Source organism: Phacochoerus africanus, chromosome 2 (assembly GCF_016906955.1).
Source record: "Phacochoerus africanus isolate WHEZ1 chromosome 2, ROS_Pafr_v1, whole genome shotgun sequence".
Taxonomy (NCBI): Eukaryota; Metazoa; Chordata; class Mammalia; order Artiodactyla; family Suidae; genus Phacochoerus; species Phacochoerus africanus.
This window is the reverse complement of record NC_062545.1, coordinates 203,919,174-203,946,316: the sequence shown is the minus strand read 5'-3', so window position 1 is coordinate 203,946,316 and position 27,143 is coordinate 203,919,174. Positions and strand designations below refer to the sequence as shown.

The 27,143-nt window shown below is 38.0% G+C and overlaps 1 protein-coding gene across 2 annotated transcripts; it reads right to left on the bottom strand.

Moving 5' to 3' along the window:
• Nucleotides 1–325: 325 nt before the first annotated feature.
• On the bottom strand, nt 326–23,782 carry HACD4 (3-hydroxyacyl-CoA dehydratase 4). 2 transcript variants are annotated; one of them, XM_047767580.1, is made up of 7 exons: nt 23,615–23,782; nt 22,152–22,255; nt 19,495–19,622; nt 9,739–9,851; nt 5,546–5,652; nt 2,071–2,196; nt 326–941 (listed from the first exon to the last, which is right to left on the bottom strand). In XM_047767580.1, the coding sequence occupies exons 1-7, from the start codon at nt 23,650–23,652 to the stop codon at nt 859–861; spliced, it is 699 nt and encodes a 232-aa protein (XP_047623536.1). In that variant the 5' UTR covers nt 23,653–23,782; the 3' UTR covers nt 326–858. The 2 variants fall into 2 exon arrangements, with proteins under 2 accessions (XP_047623536.1, XP_047623537.1); XM_047767581.1 differs by lacking the exon at nt 23,615–23,782 and adding an exon at nt 23,452–23,514.
• Nucleotides 23,783–27,143: the final 3,361 nt, after the last annotated feature.

The following is a 27,143-nucleotide window of genomic DNA, read 5'->3' as shown; positions in this document are numbered from 1 at the left end:
GGATCTAGGCCACATCTGTGACCCACACCACAGCTCCAGGCCACAGCACACGGCAACAATCATCCTTAACCCACCGAGCAAAGCCAGGGATTGAACCTGCATCCTCATAAATACTAGTTGAGTTTGTTACCACTGAGCCACAATGGGAACTCTGATTTACTATATTTTTGTACATTCTATCATCCTGTAAGGTATGTACACAGCTTGATTAATTTTTTTAAAAGGAACATGGGGCAGTATTTACCAAAGTTCTATTCTGTTTTCATCAGGGTCCTCTTTTAAGCCATCAAAGCCCAAATAACTTGTGTAACATTAACAAGTACTCTTTCAGGATTTGGAAGAATATTTAATTTTCTAAGTGTGTCTTCTGTTTAGGATGGGTATTAATTCTGGAAAAGTGACATCTGTCTATAAAATAGGTTGCAGAACATATTTCACATCGCTCCCCTCCCACAGACTAGCTGCTACTTTGGAATTCAGAAGTGAAAAGAAATATATGTAATTCAGGTTACCAACTTTGGTTTCTTGGTTTAAATGAATCTATTCCAGTTAAAAATTCTATTTCTGATTAGCCTTACAGAAAAATAATCAGGCTTTCGCACAATATACACTTAACATGTACACAATCCATAGCTTTGGTGAAACAGGTTTGTGAGGAGTATACATACTAAAAACAATGTGTGAGAAATATAGACCACTGTGATATATCAAGAGTTCTGAGGAGGAGTGCAATTATTTCACATCATGGATTTTGGTTAAATACCAGGTATTTTTCCACCAGAATACTTCCTATGTCATGTTTACTATAGTTGAATCCAAAAGCCTCTCTTTTCTGATGTCCCATCAGTTTGCCATGCTTCATATTTTCTTCTTTTTAATGGGAAAGACTTTGAGGATGTCTCTTCTTTCTGAGTAAAGATGACTGTAGGTAAAATACATACCTAATGTGGAAAAGGAAGTGGCAAAAAAATGACTGCTTAACCATCTCTCTGGAAAGAACCATGGTTTTGATACAGAGCACTGCCTAGAGAACAGGGAGAAGACACTTGAAAGGGAAATGCAAAGAAGGCCAATACTTAAAAGAGGGTCCAGCTTTTCTGCAGAAGAAGTAAGGCAAACTCGTCTTACTGGTTTTTGTTTGTTTTTGTTTTTGTTTTTTGTCTTTTTAGGGCCACACCTGCGGTATATGGAGGTTCCCAGGCTAGGGGTCGAATCGGAGCTGTTGCTGCCAGCCTATGCCAGAGCCATAGCAACGCCAGATCTGAGCCACGTCTGTGACCTACACCACAGCTCACGGCAATGCCGGATCCTTAACCCACTGAGCAAGGCCAGGGATTGAACCTGCAACCTCATGGTTCTTAGTGGGATTCATTTCCACTGTGCCACAATGGGAACTCCTGTTCTGTTTCTTGAAGGGAAAGGACTTGGCCCTTTCTTTAGGGGGAGGAGGGCTCTCTCATTTTCCCTAAAGTTTTACATTTGTCTTTATGTGTTGCTCCTACCTACCTGATAGTTGTTACCTTCTAGAATAATTATCTAGAGAATTTGTGAAGGTTAGAGCTGGAGCAACTAAAATTTAACAACAGAATTCTGTTTCCCAATTTTCTGGACAAATTAATTAACTGATCAAATTTTCTCTACTCTAAGTTTTTGTTCCACATTCCCACTTGTCTGCTAGGAAGCATTAGTACATAAAGCCAAACAAACAGGAAGCAGAACAGATATAAACGGGAAATCCAGAAACAGCCAAGCTTACTTAGTTTGACATCTAGATTTTCTCTGTAGGTACTTGAGTTTGTGCTGAAAATTTCTATATTTCATACACAAAGCAGATACATTTTCTGCTAGTAAAACTGTTCTTCTTCATATAGTGCAAACAGTAATATATATCTGATCTCATGATGTCCTGCAAAAAGCATTATAACTTCTAAATGCTTTGCTAAAAAGATCTAGTTCATTGTGTCAGGCTTCCGTCTCTCCCATGTTTACAGACTTTTCTATTAAGGTAGATGGCAGCATAAACCAAAAAGCACAGGATGAATGCAAAACCAAAAGAGAAAAGTCACTTACCTATAAAGAGCATCATAAGATATATTTTCAGCACATATGGGAAATAAATGAATAAGTCAAAGGGCAGCTTTGTGGAGTAAGTGCCAAATGATTCAAAATAAGGCAGTGACTGATAGACGGCAAATGCTGTTTAAAGAAAAAAGAAGGAATCATGAAGGTTTCCCTCCCTGTGTATATATGTCTGCATAGTTGAAGGAGATTCTGAATTTATCAATGAAAATTTTGTGATAATTGCTGAATCATTTTGCCAAAGCTACAGTCTGATATAGAAATGCGCTGATGATCAGTTTGGCAAGGCCGTTATAGCAGTGTGATTTCTTGAATTTTTTTGTCCATCTTTTACTTTATTATGCCTACAGAGAAATAGTTAACGTTTCTTTTCTTTTTTTTTTAACTGAAGTATAGTTGATGTACAATATATGTTTCAGGTGTACAAAGAAGTGATTCACAATTTTTAAAGGTTATACTCCACTTATAGTGATAAAATATTGGCTATATTCCCTGTGCTGTACAATATATATATATCCTTGTAGCTTATTTATTTTATACATAGTAGTTTGTACCTAAAGTTATATCTTAAAATACCTGTACCCTTAGCTACAAATAGGGGTGATAGACAAATGAATATAGAAGATGCTTCATATATTTTCCTCTTGGAGTTTCACAACACACACTGGTATAGTCAAGATTCTGGAAGGTTCAGCAATAAAGAAACTAGTTTTGGAGTTCCCGTCGTGGCGCAGTGGTTAACGAATCCATGAGGTTGCGGGTTCGGTCCCTGCCCTTGCTCAGTGGGTTAACGATCCGGCGTTGCCGTGAGCTGTGGTGTAGGTTGCAGACGCGGCTCGGATCCTGTGTTGCTGTGGCTCTGGCGTAGGCTGGCGGCTACAGCTCCGATTCGACCCCTAGCCTGGGAACCTCCATATGCCGCGGGAGCGGCCCAAGAAATAGCAAAAACAAAAGACAAAAAAAAAAAGAAACTAGTTTTATCCAATGTTTCCTCAGTTTAACTGGTCTTATTATATCCCCTCCTTCTTCCCTGTCCCCAGTAGTACTTAACAAAAATTCTGAATAAAGCTATGAGAAATGCTGGCCTAAATTATTTTGAGGGAGGAGGCTGGTGGCAGATAAAGAGGTGGATATTCTATGAAACTGTATTCCATGTTTTTTATAACATCTCATGGAATAATATGGTAATGTACTATGATTATATAAGATCTTATCATTAGGGTAAGCTGAATTAAGGGTACAGTATAATAACATATTATTTTTACAACTTACTGTGAGTCTATAATTACAATTTTTCCTTTTTTAAAAAAAGATGTAGGAAAAGTCAGGTGCCCATACCTGTTAAAACCATCAGCACAGAGTCTGCAAGTGACCCCAAAGCCCACCATCTAAGATTTCCATAGGCAGCATCTAAGTCTCTGGCATTTTATCAGTATGTATATGTGTGTATACACACACACACACACACACATATATACTGCATATAGAGAGAGCATACTATATATATTACATATATAGTACACAGCATACTACACATATAGTATATATAAATTATATTCTATAATAGAAAAACAAATGAAGTTGGTTTTTCTATTATATTATCTGATGGGAAACTATAGTTATTAAAAGATACAAGAATGATCAAAATTCAAGTAGGTTTTCTAAACATGTTTTTATACTTTGGGACATTTGAAATATTAAGAAACATATAAAGATAAAATTATAGTCGTCTATATCCCACCACCCAGAATTAATCATTGACGTTTTGTTACATATGCTTCCAAAATTTTTCTAGATATACTTCGCTTTTTTAATTGCAAGAATAAGTCTATGAATCTAATTTCAATAAAAGAATATGCATTTTATGGCTTCCTAGAAAGGAAAAGGCTTACAATCATGGAATAAAGAGAGTAGAAAAGCCTCCTATATATTTATTAATTCCTTATTTTTAGGAAAATATTAGTCATATTTTTACTTTATTCCTTTACATATTCTTTACAGTATTTTTCATATTGTATAACAAATAAATGTACTTAATATATGTTTCAATCAGTGAGGAATTTTGTTCTCAAAGAAATGGGCAACCCATTTTTTTATGGTTTTTAAGATTATTCTCTTAGAGTTCCTATTGTAGTGTAGTAGAAATGAATCTGACTAGTATCCATGAGGATGCAGGTTTGATCCCTGGCCTCGCTCAGTGGGTCAGGGATCCAGCATTGCCATGAGCTGTGGTGTAGACAGGAAGCTGTAGCTCAGATTCAACTCCTAGCCTGGGAAGTTCCATATGCCACTGGTGCAGCCTAAAAAGCGAAAAGAAAAAAAAAAAACAAACATTATTCTCTAGATTGTTTTGGTGTAGTCTATCTCATAATTCTTTCTTTTGAAAACAAAACAGATTTTATATCTAATATGATTTACTCTAATATAAGCTCCTTTTCTCTGGTCATTGATAGATGGAAAACATGTGGTTATACTGTACATACTTTACAATTATTGCTAACATCACAATCATTTTATGTTAAATTTGTTTCTATATGTTTTCCCTTAGTTACCTTAACATGTGCCCTCAATTTCTTTATGCCTTCAGTTTTCAAAAACTTTTATCATGTCTGTTTCAGAGTTCCCTACCAGTCTGCCAAATCTACTACCGAAGGAAACATATATTTCCCAAATATCCTCAAGCTCTTTGCAAATCGATGGTTTTAATTATTCGATTTTAAGCTTTAGGTTTACATTTAGGCTAAGTAATTAACTTACTTCATACTGTATTTAATAAATCATGTAGTGGTTATTGAGCATGCATACTAGGTGCATAAGAGAAAAGTAGGAAGAAACAAAGATAACTGCATATCCCCATGGAGCTTAGAGGATAAATAGGGAAACAGACACTAATCAAAGAATCCACAAATGTCTAATTACAACTAAGATAGGTCTTACAAAAGAGATTCATGGTACTGTACTAGATTCATGGTACTTGACATAAATGAGGAAATTGAAGAATGCTTCCCTGAGAAACTGATCACTGATCTCAAAGTAAAGTTAACTGGCAGAGAGTGGGCTGAATGGTAGATGGTAAATGGGAAGGCTAGGAGGAACTGAGTTTCTATGCATTACAAGTAATTACTGAGTCACTAAATATTAAACCCCTTTCAGATATGTAAACAGACTTAGAGAGGCTAAATGATTTACCCAAGACTCACATAGTGAGTTAATGAAATTAAAGGCCTATAGTCAAATGTCCTCATTCCTCATGCAATATTTTGTCTACTGTGCAGAGTTGCTTCCCCTTCTAATTTTGCCTTTTAATGCTTTGTTTCTTGTCATCAAGGGAAGTATGCCAGGAAAGATAGCACTGAGTCAGCTGAACAGTAGCAAAATAGTAATTTAATCATCAAAAAGTTCTGTGAACTATTATAACTAGATTGCTTTTGTCAGTAAGCAATACAGCAAGTCACTCTTTCCTTACCTTCAGCAAGAACACACAAAGGATAAATTGGCATCCAAAGTGTTTGACTGAGCCATGTCAAGACAACATAGGATATTCCTATGACCGATAACATGCTGTAAGTGTACCTGAAAGGAAACAAGTTCGCTCATAAATATCATTTGAGGCTGATGTCTGGAAAATAACAGAAGAAAATATCTTACTGTATAATTAAATACTCAGATAAAAGTGGGGGGAGTGCAAATTCCTTAATTTATTTCCTGTAATGTAAGCAGGAGAGATGTGAAAAATGGAGGGGGAGGAACCATCTTATCTGGCTTGTCTCATAAGGTGGATCACCAATAACCATGGAGGTGAAGAGAGAAAAATGTAACTCTTACACCCCAGCATATTATAGTTACAAATTTCCTTAAAGAGTGACTTCAGTTTCATCCAAGAAGCCAGGCCCATTTTACGTAGCAGCTAAGTTTTAGACCAGCAGGCTTATAAATATCTAGGGAATTATTTTTTTTTAAATGGGCCATTTTGTGAAATTAATTAAAGAATTTGCCTTAAGAGCTTGTTTGGGTACAGAACGTAGTTTTAAACCTGCCTTTCTAATTGACAAAGTAGTCAACATCTATTGTTCTCTGACTAGGCAGTGTTTCTCAAGTTTACACATACATCAGAACCCCTTAGAAGGCTTGCTAAAGCACAAACTGCTAGCCCTATCTCCAGAGCATCTGATTCAGTGGTCCTTAGAATTTGTATGACGAACAAGTTCCAGGTGATGCTGGTGCCGCTGGTACAGGGGTGATATTTAGAACTACCGGAGCAGGCAAGTGCAAGATCCAAAATCTTGAAAACAGTTTCTGAATGCAGAAAAGAAAATCTTTCTCAAATTCCAGGACCATAATTCCACTCCTCAGAGGCAATGACTAACGCCAATTTCTTATCTGTTCTTTCCGAAATACTCTTGCATATGCTTATCTACGTGTATATATACATCAGCAGTGCAAGTGCTCACCAAACATGGCATGTTACCAAACTTTTTGTTCATTACCAATATAAATGAAAAATGGTTTCTCACTACTTTGATTTTTTTCCCTTATTAGAAGAGTAAGTAAACATCTTTTCATATGTTTGAAAGTTACTTCGGGTAAAGTCCAATGTATCTTTTTTGTTGTTGCTTGGGTTTGTGGTATTAAATCTAAGAACCCATTGTCAAATCCAAGGTCACAAAGATTTACTATGATTTTTTTTCCCAAGAGTTTTATAGTTTTTGCTCTTATATTCAGGGTTTTGATCCATTTTGAATTAATTTTTGTACATGGTGTAAGGATCCAAGGTCATTCTTTTGCATGTGGCATCCTACCAAAAATCAATTGACCATAAACATGAGAGTTTATCTCTGGACTGTCAGTTCTATTCCATGATATGTCCTTATATCTGTCTTACACTCTTGATTTACAGTAATTTTTGAAATTGGGAAGTGTGACTCTTCCAGCTATGTTCTTCTTTTTTTCAAGACGGTTTTGGTTATTCTGGGTTCCCAGATGAGTTTTAGGATCAGCTTCTCAATTTCTGCAAAGAAGCCAGCTGGGATTAATAGGAATTGCACTGAATCTGTAGATCAGTTTGAAGGGTGTTCCATCTAACAACATTAAGTCTTCAACCCATAAACATAGGATATCTTTTCATATATTTATATCTTCTTTAATTTCTCTGAACAATGTTTTATAGTTTTCAGTGCATAAGTTTGGCACATATTCTGTTAAATTTATGTCTAAATACTTTATTTTTGATGTTATTGAACATGGAATTGTTTTCTTAATTTTATTTTAGGATAGGGCATTGTAAATGTGTAGAATACAATGAATTTTTGTACCACTGACCTTTGAACAACACAGGTTTGAAGCATGCAGGTCCACTTATATGCAGACTTTTTTCAATAGTACATAATATAGAACTACATTATCTGGAGCTGGTTGAATCTAGATGCAGAACTGCAGATATAAAGGAATCCTGCACAAAGGACCATCTTTAAGTTATATGAGGATTTTCAACTGTGCAGAGTGTTAGCACTCCTAACCCCTATGTTGTTCAAGGGTCAACTATATATATTAATTTTATATTCTATAACCTTGCTGAACAAGCTTATTCTAATATTTTAATGAACTCTTTATGATTTTTAATATGCAAGGTGCTATCATCTGCCAACAGACATAATTTTACTCCTTTCTTTCCAACATGGATGCGTTTTTACATTATTTTCTTACCTAACTGCTGTGCCTAGAATTTCAGTACAATGCTGACTAGAAGAGGCAAGAGTGGTCATTGTTGTCTTTGAAACACATTAGCTATAGAGTTTTCATAGATGCTTTTATCAGGTTGAGGAAGTTCTTTTCAAAAAGTCATTCTAGGGTAAATTGGGAAGATAATTCTACCCCCATTTTACAGAGAAAAAAAAAAGAGTTTCAAAAAGGTTAATAAGTACTTAGGAATTTCATTCCTAGGTTAAAAGAAATGAAAACACATGTATACACATAAGCTTCTACATGGATGTTCACAGCAGTATTCCTCATGATCAAAAAGTAGAAACAACCCAAATGTCCATCAACAGAGAAATGAATAAGAATCAACATATCATTATAATGAAATATTACTCAGTCTTAAAAAAAATCTGACAGCTGTTACAACATGGATGAAGCTTGAGAACATTATGCAAAGTGAAAGAAGCCAGTCACAAAAGGCAAAAATATTATTCCATTTATATGAAAAGTCCCGAATAGGCAAAAACATACACACAATATGTTAGTGGTTGCCAGGCATTGAGAGGAGGAGGGAATAGGGTATGAATGCTATTGGGTTTGGGCTTTTTTGATGAAAATGTTCTCAAATTAGACAGTGGTGATGGTTACACAAGTCTCTGAAAATACTAAAATCTGCAAATTGTATACTTTAAAAGAATTTAAATATTAAGGTACATAAATTATCGTATTGCTATTATTTTTTAAGGTTATGTGATTTGTCCAAGATCATAGAGCAGGTCAGTAGTGGACGTGAGGTTCATCCTGAGATCTTCTACTTCTGTGCCCCAAAGTCTTTCCAACACATCATGATACCATTCTCAATGCCAAAGCCACTTTGTTCTCTGATGGCCTCTGCTGAGCTTACCTGAGATGGAATCAACACTTAAAAGAGTTGGGCATACCAGAGAATTAAAATGTCAGAAAGCCACAGTCCCGTATGAGGCTCCATGTCTCATAAACAGAAAGGCATGGGCTACAAAAAATCCCTAAGGTTTTCCCCAAGTCCACAAATCTTTCAGTTAAAAGTGAGAAATGACTGAGTTATATATAACAAAGAATTATAGTTATTTTAATTCAATAAAATATTTCATTTTGATTCACTCTATTTAGAATATCTTAACTCAGCTAAGTTATTGACAATACAATAAATAAGGAATTTAAATAACCTGTGCTAAAATGCTAGGGTTCTTTTGTTAACAATCCATGTCCAGATCTTTCAAGCAAGAGGGGTAGTTCTCACTTGTGAAAGCTAAAGGAGCCATTAGCAGCCTTCCCCAAATGAACCACTGATCAAAGGGGGCTGTTTCACAACACTGCTGGTAGAGATACACTAGGCTTATCTCAATGGAAGTTTTAGAAAGAGAAGGAAACATAACACAATCTAGAACAGAGGTTCTTAGCCTGAGGTCCAAAGATTCCCAGTGAGTCCATGAAAGAATTTCAGTTACTGGAACCTGATAGAATTGCATACAATTATGTTGTGGAGGTGTGTTTTTTTCCCAGAGAGATGTGGCTCTATATTTAAAATATTCTTGAATTCAAAGACACCAACTTTGTAAATTGTGACTATGGTATAATAAAAGTCTTGCTTTGCTTATTACCAGTAACATATACCAGAGCAATTGCAAGGAATGCCTTTCATTAGCAAACAGCTGTGAGGTTTATTCCAAATTGGTGTATTGCCAAGTCTTCTGCTGGGAACCTGAATGCACTGATTGCTCTTATAATACCATGGTAGGTTTTTCATTATCTTTGATATTCCCATTATGGAAAGCACTAAAAATACATTTCCATATCAAGATAAAATAATTTGAAAAGAGGTTATATATTTCTGTCTCATTCAGAGTAACCAAATGTAAGCAGCTATTACAGGTTTCACTGTAGAAAGCAATTTGACTTTAAGAGATTATTTTGCCTCCTTACCTAACCATATCCAATAGATTCCAAAAGATGAATAAAACACACACAACATATTTCTCTTGGACTTCCTCTTGACTGGTGATCACCACAAAGAGGATGATTATTCTCTCGGTGAGCTAACAAAGAAATAGCAAAGTTTAAAATCAGAATCATCTGTTAAGCATGTAGGTAATTTCTAATTTTAAAAACCAGAGTTCCTCTTAAAAGTATGTTTTAACCATAAATATGTATACTACACAATTAATACGATCTCTGGGGGAGTAGGGTTATGATGCTCCTTTTTGTTTTTCTGTATTTTCCAAATTAAATGTAATGAATAAAAAGGTAACATGTTTTATGTGAATCAGGGCATGTCCCTTCTTGGGATACATGCACACATGTTTTTACTCACTTTGACAAGCTTTTATTAAATGTCCACTATGTATTAGACATTAAGATTACATATGTGATGAAAGCATGGTCCTTGCTACAAGGGTAGCACTGGTAGGAACACGTGGGGCAGTGGCTATAACACAGTGTGAATAATGCTGTCATTTAACGTGCTATGTATGGGAGCAACAGGTGAGGGAGATACCTGTCTGGGCAAAGGATTCAGAGAGCTTTATGGAGACAGGCAACATTTCAGCTGGATCTTGAAGAATGGGGGGCTGGTTTTAGGTACCGTAAATAGGAGAATGGGCATCTGAGAAGCAGCCAGCGCAAAGAGATGGTGGTGTTTGAAAAGGCAGGATGTGTTAGGGAGTAATGAGAACCCCTGGAGGGAGATGCAGAGAAGGGAATCATAGGAGATAAAATTGAAAATGTGTTGGGGGCTGGGTTGTGAAGAGTTTTGAATGACAGGCTGAGAAATTTCCATTGCATCCAATGGGGAAGCCACCTTAGTGAGGTTTTTTTGAGGGTGCTGAGGAAGGTGAGGGCAGGGGAGAAGGGGAAGGGAAATAATATCATCCTAACCCTTATAAGCTAGTAGAAAATGAATTCAACAGATTCATTTTTTTCAAGTCAGCAAGCATTTACAAATCACTGAGAATGCACACATGGCTTAGCTCCAATTACTGGCCTCCAAATATACATTCCTCTTTCTAATCTAAATATAATATGCTATCTTATGTTGTTTCAATATGCTTTGTACATTCTGCATTTTTTGTTTTTTCTTAATAGCACATTTTACCTTCCCCACAATGGGCAAAGGAAAAAAATTACCTGAAATTGAGCGATATTAGTGATAAAGGAAAGAGGAGGACTGCTTTGTATTTTTCAATAGCACTCTTTATATTTAAAACAGATGAAGAAAAAAGACTTGGAAACCTATGACTTAGAATCATAGGCTGTTAGTCCTGGAAAATCACCTAGTGCAGACAAATCCAAGATTTGCCAACATTGGGCCACATGATCAGAAATCCATATGTAGAAACTATACCAACGTCTTTATAACCACATTGGTGAGTCAAGAGGGTCCTTGCTTGGCTAAGGAAATTAGATATGATTCAAACCTTAGTCAATCAATGGAAGTTACTACATGACTATTTTTCTTTTGCCAGTCTTCTGTTACAATGCCCTAGTTTCTTGACTTAACTATATTTATATCGTGAATTAGACTTAACTGCAGTGATAATTACTGAATGATCCAAGCTTGCTGTCATGACATCTAGCAGCCTTCAGATACAAGAACTTAGCAGCAAACAAGTACTTAGGTACCACCTAATCTTGCATTTGATCAGTGCCTACTAATTAGGAAAATCAACTAGTTTTGGACAAAAACCTCAGGAGAAATACACATGAATCCATACGCACAACATATTTTCTAATTACATGGCTAACTACTGAAAGAGAAAACATCAGCTACCTTTTGACAAAATGGATCTCTAGGCGCCCTGCTAGAGACTTGCCCTACCCCACCTTTTTACAAATAAGGAAATTGGGAACCAGAGAAAGTAAGTGACTTGCCCAAACCAATGGCAGACCTGGAAACATATACACCCCAAGTCTCCTGGTTTCCAGAGTTGTAAGCAATCCCTGATGTTAGTTAGGCTGCCCCATAGCTGATGAATAGGGAGAGGAAAATCTAAAAGAGAGACTGTAAATGCACAATGAAACTCACCCTGTTGAAAGTCATCACTTGAGGGACTGCACATTAGTGATGTGATCCCACTTGCATAGAAGTCAGTAATCATCATGCTCCCCCATAAAAAACACGACCACATACATACGTGAGGGTGTGTGAATACCCTCCCCCCCCCATACAATGTCAGTCTAATGAACAAATTATCTGATGATTATTTAACTCTAACTTGACCATTCCATGGCAATACAATAGGAGAATTTAGGTAGAGATATTCTTAAATTGGTAAAAAGCCAAATTCCTTGGTTATATTGCACCAGGTTTCAAATATGCCTTCTCATTTAAACTCTAAAACAACCCTAAGAAGTGCTATTCTTATTATCTTTTATAAAGGACACTGCATTTAACAACGTGAAAATGATTTGCCTAAAGATATGGAATCAAAATCTAAACAACATGATTCTAAATCCCTTCTGAAACACTAAGACATTTTCACCTTTGTGATTTTATGGGCTACTCCATCATCTAATATCCAGGTTATAGTCTAGTCTCAAAAAAAATTAAAAAGCCTCTTTTCAAAAGTTAAACCTTAAAACAAGAACCTCCTTGATCTTCTAAGTCAACACCAAAAACAATTTTGAAGACCAGACTTTAAAAATGTATTACTTTTCTTTATATATAATTGTTTGACCAGTTATTTGAAGCTTTACACTTGGAAAAACTTAGCACTTTGTCATTTTACACAATCCTATGAGAACATGACACTTGCTAATCAATGGTCTTATTTTGTACAACTCAAAACAGGCAGAATAAAAGCACAGTAAAAACACTGTAACTTAGGCCAAATTAAACATGGTGGTAATGTGGTCAACTCAAAAATATGGTAACTATAAAACAAAAATACTTTACATTTTTATGTCCTATTTGGGAATCCTGAACTCCAGATTAAGCAATGTCTAAAATTAAGTGGTTACATTATAAATGGCAGCTAGCAAATTTGTTATAAACTATCGAGGGGGAAAAAATCATACTTCAACTACAGAGAGAATTTCTGGACTCTTAAAAATAAATTAGTTTTAGCCACAAAGACTATTATATTTCTAAAAGGATAACCCAAACTATTTGAATTCTGTGAACTTTTGTTGAGAACTTCAGAAGCAACATTGTTCTGGTCAAACAATATTGAACCAATATTGTTCAAAAATCATCAATTATTTTCTTCTGTAAGACAAAAGCATTTAAATATGATTTATATATTTTTATTTATTTTTTCCATCTATCAGTAGCTATTTATTGAGCTCACTATTCTGAATTCCAGGACATACAGCCCTGTGAACTAAACCAAGTTCCAGCCCTTGTGGTATTTGTCCTACTTTGTGAGATAGATAATAAACAAATGCAGCATAAGAACTGAGAATTTAGGACAAATAGCCCAAATCCAAATTTTTGCTCCACCATTTACAATTTATGTGATCTTGGTTAAGTTATTTAACTTTTATGTTAAGTAATTATAGTGGAATAAAAATAAATGGGATTTAATGTAGGGATAAGTGTATCTACAGGAAAATATATTTTCCTACAAAGATAATCAAGACTATCAGTGAATAAAAAGTATCTTTAAAATCATACTGTTACCATAGCTTTGTAACTATCACATGAAAGAATGTCACTGATCAAATGCAAAAAAATCAGAGAAAATAAAAAATTGTACTTACAGAGTGAATCTGTATATATAATTCATTCCCAGGAAGCACCAAAGTTTTGAGAATGAGCATGACCCTATCCTCAGCACAATTTTAACAATATAAACCTGTTCCCAACTCAAAATTGGAGAGAAAATCTATATGATTTTATGGAGAAAAAAAGATAATTCAATCTAACAATGCAAAGAAGCACCTGCTTCACTGGTAAAAAGAAATTAGGATGAAATTTGGTTATTTTCCTAAAAGGGTTTAGTTTTAACACACTCTCCTTGGGGATTTCCTTCAATTTGTTCTCAGAATAATCTATGACTGTGAAATCTTCAAAATAATTTTTGACAAGCAGACCCCTATTGTCCTTATCAGAAATAGGAAATGAGGAGTTCCCGTCGTGGCGCAGTGGTTAACGAGTCCAACTAGGAACCATGAGGTTCCGGGTTTGGTTCCTGCCCTTGCTCAGTGGGTTAAGGATCCGGCGTTGCCGTGAGCTGTGGTGTAGGTTGCAGATGCGGCTCAGATCCCGCGTTGCTGTGGCTCTGGCGTAGGCCGGTGGCTACAGCTCCGATTCAACCCCTGGCCTGGGAACCTCCATATGCCGTGGGAGCGGCCCAAGAAATAGCAACAACAATAACAACAACAACAACAAAGACAAAAAAAAAAAAAGAAAGAAATAGGAAATGATATCAGTAAAAATAAAAAATGGTTCTTGCAATTTGGGCTCACAAATGGAATTTCTGCAGGCATGATAATTTGGGGGCAATAATTCCCAGTGTTTTTGATTCATAGGTTTTTTAAAAATTGTTTAAAATGAATACATGTGCGGCAGTGTTTATTGTGATGCAAATGTGAGGTTGCAGAATTTAACCATTTTAATTCAGTTATACATAAAGTCTCTGCATTGCAAGCATTTCTCAAAAGATAAAGGGGGAAGATGTGGTATATATACACAATGGAATACTCCTCAGCCATCAAAAAGAATGACATAATGCCATTTGCAGCAACATGGATGGAGCTAGAGAATCTCATACTGAGTGAAATGAGTCAGAAAGACAAAGACAAATACCATATGATATCACTTAGAACTGGAATCTAATATCCAGCACAAATGAACATCTCCTCAGAAAAGAAAATCATGGACTTGGAGAAGAGACTTGTGGCTGCCTGATGGGAGGGGGAGGGAGGGGGAGGGAGGGGGAGGGATCGGGAGCTTGGGCTTATCAGACACAACTTAGAATAGATTTACAAGGAGATCCTGCTGAGTAGCATTGAGAACTTTGTCTAGATACTCATGTTGCAACAGAAGAAAGGCTGGGGGAAAAATGTAATTGTAATGTATACATGTAAGGATAACCTGACCCCCTTGCTGTACAGTGGGAAAATAAAAAAAAAAAGATAAAGGGAAAAAAAAAAAAGGAGTTCCCGTCGTGGCTCAGTGGTTAACGAATCCGACTAGGAACCATGAGGTTTCGGCTTCGATCCCTGCCCTTGCTCAGTGGGTTAACAATTCGGTGTTGCCGTGAGCTATGGTGTAGGTTGCAGAAGCGGCTGGGATCCCGCATTGCTGTGGCTCTGGTGTAGGCTGGCAGCTACAGTTCCGATTAGACCCCTAGCCTGGGAACCTCCATATGCCGCGGGAGCGGCCCCAAAATGGCAAAAAGACAAAAAAAAAAAAAAAAGATAAAGGAGTAAACTGGTTAACTTTGAGCCTTTCCTAAAAGCACATCAGCCTAATGTCATGATACAAAGGTTAATTTTATGGATATTTTCCCTTCTCCTTGAGCTGAAACATCCTAAAGCTTTATCAAGAAAAATCTCTTTCTCAGGCTTCCATACAAACAAAGTACTTCAAGATCAATACTTCAAGCCTGGTGGTATTTTCACTCCATAAAAGCTAAGTTGTTTTGATTAAATCTATTAAAATAAACTAGTTTTCCAATTCAACTTAAAAAAAAAATCTAACAAAATATATAAGATCCTTTGGGATCAAGGGGTTGGAGAGAGGCCTAGTTTTCACTTATATTACCACTTTTAATAATAGTTATATGCTGTTTTGGGACCTCTTTTTACTTTTCTCATTTTATAAATTAAAAATATCAAACATTTCCTTATATAATTTTAAACGGTGTATAATTATTTCCAAAAATGCATGTCTGCAAACAACTATTTTTGTTATAGATTTGCCCTTTTCCCCTAAAGTGTGTTTTTAAAAAATATATAAAATATACATCTCTGTTTAATTACTATAGTCTTATTGTCAATAGATTCCCCCCTTTTCCTTTAGCAATTGTGTTTTTAGAAAATCATAATGGCTTTTCTGTAACCATTGAAATAAAGAGGTATATAAAACGTTTTAAAATGTACAGAACAAAACACAGTACACACACATACACTACAACCACTTGATACATGTGACTCTAATTGCTCAACTAGCTAACTTGTTACTGCTTCTTGGAATTACTTATCTTTATATTTTGGAAGACCACTTCCCAAAAAGAGAATTCCGTTGTGACTGACTCAGCAATCTCACAAAGGTAATGTTAAAATAACATCACAAATGTGTGGATATGTTTTTGAACCTACTTGAAAGCAGCGAGACACCATGCATTTTTCAAGATACTGTATGCGATCAGCTATGATTTCTGTATGAGTAACTCAGCCACATTCTTAACTACAGTTTCTTCACTTAAAAATGGGGAAACAGGAAAACCAAGAATGATTACACAACCTTAGAGTTTTGTTTAGTTATTTTAAAGTAGAGGCCTCAGAGTCATCTCAAAATGAGGGAATTCTTCTAATTGTCTGCAGAATGCTAATAAAGAAACGGGGGAGAAAATGAAACTTCTGGACCAGATGAATGTGTTTTTGAAGATTTCTCCAATACCATGTCTATTCTGAAAACCATAGGAGAGATAGCAAATGAATTAAAGAGGATAGATAAAATCTCAATGAGATAAAAAGAGAAAGCCAAATGATCACAACAAAAATTAATAATAATCAGTCCAGGATGAGAACAGTAATTGCCTTCTCTACTATGATGATCCCTGATTTGTTATTCTTCTCAATGATAAAGAGTTAAAAAATCATTTGAGCTCCATCAACAGTAGACTTTGCCATTTCATCTTTGAATAAAAAGTGTCAATGTATACTTGTTGCTATTTTCCAATTATCAGAGCAAGATATAATCTGATTACAGTGATCATACTTCTATAAGCCACTACAGTTTCAATTAATAGTGATTAAAATCACACTTAAATATTCTGGAATTTCTGGAATTCCAAGAAGTCAGAATTCTAAATTGTCTAATAATTTCTATTATTAGGTAAGCCTATATAATTTTGGAAAGCATAAAAAATGTGCACATTTTCTAGGCATATTCAAGGTGCCCTGCCTTCTTTCTTATAAATTTACCTGTCCTGTTTCTCACTGGCATTCCCTACATTGGCAATAACTAAATTAACATCACTCTTTTAACTTTGAAACTTCTGGCTTACCATAAAATTAATATTCACCAATTTAGCCTAAAAAAGTAAAAGTCCAAAAAAGTATGCCAAAAGGAAACATGACACAGATTATAGATGAATCTGAACATACACCAACCAAGATAATTCCATATGATAGAATACAACTTTCATTTAATCTGGTCTGTTAATTCTATTCTCTAAAATCAGCATTATGGAATGCTATATTCATCTTAACTGTTAACAAGTAATAAACACCAAGTCTTGTTCCTAAATGATATGCTTCTTCTGGGACAGATCTGGACCTCTTTTTATTTTGTCAGGAAATATATTTAAGACGATTCCATCTAGGTCTTGGCCAGCTAACAGATGACTCTGTTATTAGTTTGTACTCTAAATATTGCCCTGATTTTTAGTTTACAGTTGACAGGTCAACACTTAAAGTGTCTTCATCCTAATGAACACTATTTTTCTACTTTAACTGAAAAAGCAAAATTTTAAATCTTCCATAAACTTTTAATGCTGAGTCCGATAGGCTTCTTGGATTTTTACTCCTATTTCCATCTTTTAACTTTATGGTTTCCAGGCAATTTTTTTTTTTTTTTTTTTTTTGCATTTTAGGGCCACATCCACGGCATATGGAGGTTCCCAGGTTAGGGGTCTAATCGGAGCTATAGCTGCCAGCCTACACCACAACCACAGCCATACCAGATCCGACCCGCGTCTGCAAACTACACCACAGCTCATGGAAACCCCAGATCATTAACCCACTGAGTGTGAGGCCAGGGATTGAACCCTCAACTTCATGGTTCCTAGTCGGACTTGTTTCCACTGCACCATGATGGGAATTCTGGTTTTTAAGCAAATTTTAATTCAAGGATCTATGCCACTCTTTCATTCAGCAAAAGTTAAGGTGTATGTTTAGAGCCCTTTGCTAGATGCTGGCAATATAATTAGATTCCTATATTTTAATTATTTTTACAGTGCAAATTTGTCACATTTATTTACCCATGTTTCCAATTTATTTTGCAAATAGCTAAAATTATGCTCATATAAATACCCTTTTCTGTACATTTTAAATTTATATGCCCATAGACTCACCTAACCCTTACTTCTCCTTATGGAAAATAGCACTTTAAAATTTTTTTCTTGCCTTAACTCAGCAATGATTTCCTATATTGAATCTCTATTTTTTTAGGGCCACACCCACTTCAGAAGTTCCCAGGCTAGGCATCAAACTGGAGCTGCGGTTGCAGGCCTGCGTCACAGCCACAGCAACACTGGACCCAAGCCACATCTTCAACCTACATCGCAGCTTGCAGCAACACCAGATCTTTAACCCAATGAGTGAGACCAGGGATCAAACCTGCATCCTCATGGATACTAGTGGAGTTCTTAACCCACTGAGCCACGATGGAAACTCCCAACCTGCCTTTAAAAGAAACATGGTCACCTAGGGCTAGAGACATGGTAGAAAAATCAAATGATAGCTAAAATAACAGCAACTGCTACCAGGTACTATATTCTCAATTAAGTGCTAGGAACGCATTCCATCCATTTTCTGTTACTCCAGAAAATAATGGTATTTTTCACATCACATTAAAAATGAGGTTCAGAACAATTATGACTTGTTTAAATTCATACAATTATTAAGAGGTAGAACTGGAGGAGTTCCCATTGTGGCTCAGCCAGTTACAAACCTGACTAGTATCCATGAGGATCCAGGTTCAATACCTGGTCTCTCTCAGCAGGTTAAGGATCTGGCATTGCTGTAAGCTGCAGTGTAGGTCACAGATGTGGCTTGGATATGGTGTTGCTGTGGCTGTGGTGTAGGCCTGCAGCTATAGCTCTGACTGGACACCTAGCCTGAGAACTTTCTTATGCGACAGGTGCAGCCCTGAAAAAAAGGGTAGAACTGGAATCTGAATCCAGGTCTGCAGAATCCCCAGGTCTGTATGATTAAATGCTATACTAGATAAACATGAATAATCTCTAATTTCCATTTGTATTCAGTAAAAGTGGCAGAATGAACAAGAAATGTCTGGGGACACGGATGAAGGGGACTTTTTTCCTTTTTAATCATCTACTCTTTTCTAGACAAGGTGTATGGCGTCCTTTCCCTGAAACAGCCCAATGATAGTGAGTACTATGATCTCACAGTAGTGGGCAGAGGGGCCAGGCACCAAGCCCAAGTCTGAACAGCTCCAATCCTATGCCTCTTCTCTGTCCCATACTGCCCAGGGCAATGGCACAGTGAGAGTGAGAAGTGGATGTGAAATCTCCCAGGTGAGAATCACTGAAGTGTTGCACAGAGCAACAAGCATCACTTCTCTGAACATAGCCATCATTTCCAATTGGCTATTCTAACTGTGCAGTGCTTTAGGATAAGGTAATTTTTTCACAGAACTCTCCTTGTTAGTGACTTGGGTTGCAAATTAGCAAAGGTTGGCTTTTTCCCTGCCATGAAGTCAAGAGAGAATATAAACAGAACAAAGTATACAACAGATTCTATAATACAAATGATGTGATTAAAACCCACCTGTAGAAACCTAGGAAGAAGATGGTTTGATTCAATGCCAACATATATGTGCAGCAACTCCAACAGGGAAATCAATTGGCAAAGTCGCATCACCAGTCCAATTGCATAAAAAGTGTCAACCATTGAATCTATGTCCAGTAAATTAAAAATACAGACATAGTAAGTAAAATCTAGATCACAACCCAAATCTATGCAACACTTTCAAATACAACTGAAATTCCTTACTTCTTTTTTCATTGTACCTCTGAGAAATTTCCTAGACTACTAAATTATTACAAATATGGTATAACCAAAGAAAGCACATCATATCATTGTACTTTTTAATTGCTGTTCTTCCAAAAAGAATTTAAAACTTGAAAAAGGCCCCATGTCCAAAGCTGAAGCATTTATTCCCCATTTATGAGATTATAAAGCAATGCCCACATAAAAGCTACAGCTAGAATCTAGGCTACACCAGTGAAAACAGGCTGGAGGTGAGTTTATTAAATAAGCTGCTGTGCTTACCCATTGACAAGAAAATAACAGAGATGAGAAAGTATGATTTAGGGGAAGCTTTATGGAAATGACATTAATGATGCCCTAATACCATATAACATCTTAACAAACACTTATGTCCCCTACAGATGTAATTGGTGCTTTCTGGATTTTTGTGAGTTTTAAACACTAGAACTGGGGCCCACTGTAGAGGACCCAAAGGAAATACTTCATTTGGAGAGATCTAAAATGGGAGGGAAAAAATGCTCCCCTAAATAGGATAAATGTGTTGGTTTAAATTTTTAAATGAAATCCCACCACGTTAAGAAAACTTCCAGGGCTGTCTTTACTCCCTAGAGATCATTCACAGAATAATAATTTACCAAATACAAAAGGTTTCTCTTCCCAGCAGCTGTGTGAGGAAGACATTAATATCATCTCCATTTCATAAATGATTCCTGAGGCATAAACAGTTCATACACTTACCTAAAGCCTTGCAATTGCTCTTTGTGGATTATCACTTACACAGCGCTATAGAGAGGTGACAGGTGTTACTAGTCCAGGTGCTTGATTGAGCTACTTGATTTATACATTGATTCAGAAATTAGACTGAACCCCATATAGTTCTTTTCAGCCCACCTTCCATATAAACTGGTTGTGTTTCTTTAATAATAAGCAATTTCTAAAATTATAATGGCAGAATAACAATTAAGAAATAAAAAGCAAAAAAAAAAAAAGTTGGGGGGGGTTCCCATTGTGGCACAGCGGAAACAAATCCGACTAGGAACCATGAGGTTACAGGTTTGATCCCTGGCCTCACTCAGTGGGTTAAGGATCTGGCATTGTCGTGAGCTGTGGTGTGTAGAACGGCTTGGATCCTGCGTTGGTGTGGCTCTGGTGTAGTCCAGCAGCTGTAGCTCCAAGTGGATCCTTAGTCTGAGAACCTCCATGTGTCGTGTGTACAGCCATAAAAAGCAAAAAGAAAAAAAAAAAAGAAAGAAAGAAATACACTGCTGACTAAGCCATTTTTTCCTACTGGAAAAGCCAGGCAAAAGAAAGAGTGCATTCCTTGTTACTCATGATGTGAATGACCTATTGTATGCCCTCAAAGCCACAGCTAACTTCCAAGGCCCAGAAGTGATCGGTTTTTGTTGTTTGTTTGTTTGGTTTTTTTCCAAAAAATATAAAGTAAGTTTTCCCAACATGTGTGTTTTCCTCTGTTTGAGGACTGCCAACAGTCATAGTTGAAATTCAAGCCTCAGGTTATATCTTTGGAGGTTCTTAACAAAGGCAAGAATTTATCTGGAGAATTGAAGCAAGGAAAAAAAGCATCATAAAATAGTTTATGGTACCACAGAAGTAGATTAATTTTCTTATGATACAGAAGTCTGAATTGATGAGCACAGCATGACTTTTCCCAGATATATTCTCCATGTTTGTTTTTAGCTGAAACCAGTTGCTCAAACTGTCGAGTCACGCAACAGTGGTAAACTGTGACACTTACCATGTAGGGATGGAGCATGAAAAGAATGTTATTTCGACAGTCATTTAGTGATTCATTTTTTTTAAACTGAAATGCATTTAAAATCTTCACTTTTTAGGAAACTGGAGGAAGCTTATGACCTAAACTACTAATGCTATGACTTCCATATAGGTGATGCGTCATCTACAAAATGTAGCATGGACAACATTGCCCCTTAAAGGAACCAAATAGAAGCCTGGGAAATACAAAGTTTGACTTTCATTTGTTAGTAGTTTCCAGTTACCTGAAACCTGGGGAATAAAAAACAAGAAAAGAATTGGTTAATTCCTGATTTCTCTGCAGAAATGTTATACTGGAATTTATAGATTTCCTCAAAACACGCCAAATCTGCTAAGGTTTGGTGCAGAACCAAAGATGAAGAATGAAGTGATTCCACCCCAATGCCATGTCTATGTTTTCAGGGGAAGTACCTATTCAGGGGAAAACCACATCCCTTTCCCTCATCACCTCTCTCTTTCTCCAAAAAGGTTTGGTTTGCAGTAAGAAAGAAGTATGGTTATGGAAAAATAGGGTAACTAAGTTTCAGAGACATGAAGGACATTAGGTGAAGTTCATAGAAGTTAAAAAAAAATATTAGAAGCAGGACTAGGTGAAAACGAGGATTAAAAGTTAAAAACCTGAAACTGCTTTGGGCTTTTACCTTTTCCAAATGAAAAGAATCTGACTGTCATATTTGTAAATATCCACGAGTGGCCACAGAACTGGATTAAGTAATAGACGAAAAGATAGGCATTCTTCCTATACCTACAATAAATACAGAAAAAGACTTCCTTTAAACACATTAAATACTTCCTTTACAATCACCCTTTCAGCATGATACACATGTCTTTTAACTAACTTACTGGACAATCTGAGCAAGCAATAGACAACTATTCCATATCACAGTCTTTTATTTGGTTATCCCTCTAACCAACATCAGATTGTGAAAGCACACATTATCTTCTAAAGTGAGCATCCTGAGTTTAAAACCAAATATGGTTCTATTTCAAAAATCCACTTTCATCTTGAATAAAACCTGACCCTTGATACTCCCCAAGGATAAAAGTAAGCACTGCAAAGTTGGCTTTGAATATTTTTGAAAAGAAAATAGGGGTAGGGAGGGCCTGTTGTGGTCAACGTGTTTTTTTTGCTAAGTGCAAAACTTGATTGAATAAAAACTAAAATTTACAGTTACAAGAGGGTAGCAGGGATGGTGGCATTCCCAGGTGGTGGGTAATTCAATCATTGGACACACCTGACTTTTGCCTGCATTATGTGACTGGGGTCAGTATCTCACAACTGCCTATTACATTTTTCAAGAGCAGACAATTTCCTTCACCAGACACACAAAAAGAGAAAGCAGTTCAGTTGCTCAGGCTAGAAAAAGGAAGTCAAGGTCCGTTTTAAAATGGGTTTGCTGGGGATATGACTAAGAGAAGAATGACAGATACACATTGAGGGAGTTAGAGAAAGCACTGTTTGAAGTGTTGCCTCTGGTTCAGAAAAGCGGTGAGAGTGGCTCTCCCAGTGTAGACAAGGTTTTCGTCTTGTGAAACCTCTGAGAAATAAGGCAAATAAGTTGGGAAGCAGATGCAGTGTAGCTTGACGGCTTTCCTCCGGCACCTACACAGTGGGGAAGAGAAGTTCCTCCCAAAACTACATCAGAATCACTTGGCACGCGGGTTAAAAATACACATCCCAGGTCCGACCCCTATACCACTGCATCGGTTTCTCTGGAACTAGGCCCTAAAATCTACACGTGTGGTTAATGTTTCTGCAGCAGGTAAAGAAAAACCAGGGAAGGGCTCCAGGTGGGGGAGGGGGAAGTGGAGACGGTGTGGCAGAGAGAGCACAAAAAGAAGGGTGGCCACGCAGCCTCTCCTTCCCATTTTCTCTGCTATAAAATAGAAAAGTAACAGAGTTATTCCTAGGATTGTCCAGAGAACCGATTTAGCTAGTACCTGTCCACAGCCCCAAGGAGTGCAGGGTATACAGTTGGCGGGGCGCTGGCCGGCGCTTGCCCAGCTTCTGAGGGCGGGCACCACCCTCTCCCTCCCCCTCTCCCACCCCCTGGCGGCCTCTCCTCTACACCTTTTCCCCTTCCGCCTCGGCCGGGCGCCCTACCTGGGCTGCAGCCAGGCGGGCAGCTCCACGGGTCCCATGGGCCGCCGTTGCCAAGCCCTCCAGCGCCGTCCGGGAAGGAACACCCGCCAGAGAGCGCGGTAGGGGTGGCCCCACCGCTGAGCGCGGAAGGGCGGGGCCTCTCCACACTGAGCAATTTACAAAAAAAAAGTCCAAGGTCATGGGATGGGCACCAGATGAAAACCAAGTTCCGGGCGGCGTGAGCGCCCTGCACCACGACTAACGGGCCCGCACGTGCGCGAGGATGGTCCGGTCGGGTAGGACCCCAACACACCCAAGTCCCAAGTAAGGTTCACCAGGCTCCTTACCCGGCTTTCTAATCTTCGGGTTCAGACCCCGTTGCAACCTCGCGGATGTGAATGGACCCTGAACTCTGACCTGCCGAAGCGTGCAGCCAGGCCATCCCAAAGCCTCCTGGGATGCATGGGCTCCTGGTGTGTGCCGCTCCTAATTAGTACCCTCACCTGTCAGAGCCAGAGCCATGCATCAAGGAAAGTTGTGAGCCTTCCCTAACACCTTTTCAGCCAAGGGGCCTGATTCTGCTAGTATCAGACATCCTTGGCCTCTCATCTCCCCACGGCCTTCACTGATTCTTTTATTCACGTGGTGTTCATCTCCCTAGCCTTGGCTCAACTCTCAGAAAACCCTCTGATCACTCAGGCCTGTGGCATCACTATCTCATTCATACTCTGCTGACCCACTTCCTACTTTGCTGATAAGATCCAGACTGTCTTCCTGTGTCTCTCCTCTCTATGGGAAACATCCCAAAATAAATTTAAAAGAAAATAAAAAGCCAAGAAAGCACTATTGTCCCAAGCTGATGGGACAATGACACCCGGTTTGAGGAGCTGGAAGGTAGTATCCCCATTTTCTCTAAAGGGAATTTGAGCCTTTGAAAACATGTGAAGTCACTTGCTACAGGTCATGTGACTGATCAATGGCTGTATTAGAACTTCAAGGTGAGTGTTTTTGTTTTTGTTGTTTTTATTAGGCCATAGGTTCCTTCCTCATAGTCTATTCCAACCAGATACCTCATCTCTCCATCTCACCCTGCCCTCTGTCAGTTCATCCCTTTCCTGCATTCCCCAGACCCTTCTCAGAGTCATTCCATCAGTTGTTACTGCAGTTTGTTCTCATATCTCCATCCTCTACACTGGCTTTCACCATAGTTTGGGAATGTATTCAAATATCTCCTACTCTTGAATTAAACATTTGTTTCCTTCTGCTTCTCTCTGGGTGTAATTTTCTCTCTCCTTTTTCATATAACTCCCTACCCACCCTCTCTCATAGTCAGGTGCTTCTTTATTTCTTACCATCTTCCTTTTCCATCACACCTTAGTTTAACTTTTCTTCCCAGCACTCATGGTGAACTCTTAGGTCAGGAGAGCTACCTTGATTTCTTCCCTGAGCCCCCATCCTATACTCACTATGTAGATGACCCCACACAGTCCTTGCTCTTTGGGGGACATTTGATCTAAAGGGGAAACTGATTCAGAAGTGAACACTGGTGGCTAACCTGTCATCGGTGTCATCTGTGCTCAGGCCAAGCAGTGAGAGAGGAAGAAAGTCCTGGATGGCCTGGAGTGGGCTGGGAGGAAAGGGCAGAAAGACTGCGCAGAAGAAGTGACCCTTTATCATCAAACACAGCCCCTGCATCTGTATCCTCCTCCTCCTCTTCCACGCGTCTACTGTACTTACCAGCTTCACCTCTCCTCCCTGTGACTCTGCAACTCTGAATGTTCTGCTTTTCATGCCTTTTGTATGCTCCCTCTAAATGGGTACACTTTTCCTGCTCTCTTTCCTCTAAGGTCTGCTCTGGGCCATCTTTCCCCTTTGCCATCATATTATCGCTCAGCACAGACACTGCCATAATATGGTTTTATCTCCATGCAGGCAATAACTGACTATATTATTGCCAGCCTCTATTTTTTTTTTTTTTCTTTAATGAACACTAGCTCTGGCGTTTCAACAGCTTCTGGATAATTTTGCATGAAAATCCTATTGTAACTTCCAATTGAACCTATTTAAAATAAGCAAAGTATCTTACTTACAAAATCATTTTGTCCTATTTTCCATAGGGAGATCACCATTTCCCTAATTGTTCACGTTTAAAAATTAGGAATCATTATTAAGTCTTCCCATCCAGTATAATTCTTTTTTTTTTTTTTGTCTTTTTGCCATTTCTTGGGCCACTCCTGCGGCATATGGAGGTTCCCAGGCTAGGGGTCGAATAGGAGCTGCAGCTGCCCGCCTACGCCAGAGCCATAGCAACGCAGGATCCGAGCCACGTCTGTGACCTACACCACAGCTCACAGCAACGCCGGAACCTTGACCCACTGAGCAAGGGCAGGGATCGAACCCTCAACCTCATGGTTCCTAGTCGGATTTGTTAACCACTGCACCACGACGGGAACTCCCCATCCAGTATAATTCTATTGAAAGAATTATTTTATTAAAATCACTAGCATTCCAATTCCATTCCTTATACCCAGCAGCTGGGTAAAAGAAGTGCAAAAAGGGCTCTTTTTTACTTGCCAAAGAACAAATTACAAAAAACAACCAAAAACCTTTCAAATCAAGAAGTTAGCAAGTTCAAGGAATCAGTGCAGAAGAGAGCTTAGGAGAGACATTTTGGGAGGGAAGTGTAATTCTCTCTCTCTCTTTTTTTTTTTTTTTTGACAGGGCCCCAGGGCAGGTCCCCTTCAGGTCCTCCCAGCGTTACCGAGTTAGCCTTCATCAGCCTCCCTGCCTCAATTTCTCTTCCTTCTACCCAGACTTCCATGCATTAGTTGAAGACGGCTGGAAGTATTTCTTAAAATGCGGTCCTGCTCCAGCCATTCTGCTGGTCAAAATTGTGCTTCTCTGTTGCCTGCTATAGTTGTAACTCATCTTGCCTCCAAGCCTGTCATACACTGACATCTCATACCACTCTATCCACCATCATAGCAACTCACCATTCCATGACCACACTAGGCATTTTCTGACCATCACACATGCCTCTTTGAAACTTTTCTCTTCTACTTTAAATTTCTCTTCCACTTCCTCCCCTTCAGCCCAATATTTATCTGTCAAAGTTCTTAAAAGCCTTTCCCAGAGCTTCTTCTGGGAGCTGCACTGGGCTAATGGATGTCTATGATGGCACATACCTTAAGGTGTTTTTATTGGGGTATTTGCCTACTCAACCAGATTGTGAATTCCCAGAGGGCTCTACCTCTTACTTACAATAAGAATTTGGAAAGTTTTAACTTCTCTGAACAAAGTCTCTTGGGGCAAAATGACACAATTGTTGGAAGGATTGAATAAGAACAGGTATAGATATAGAAGAAAATGTATAAAAGTACCTAGAACGGTGCTTGGCAAGATAGGTGTCAAAAAAAGTCAATTATCTATTTGTACAGAAGTCAGAGGTTAGGATAGTTCAAGTAACTCAAAAGTAATATGCTCTTGTCTTTGGAAGAAACTTTAACATCATTTGAATATGTCAGTTTTGTTTTCCTTGGGAAAATGTTTA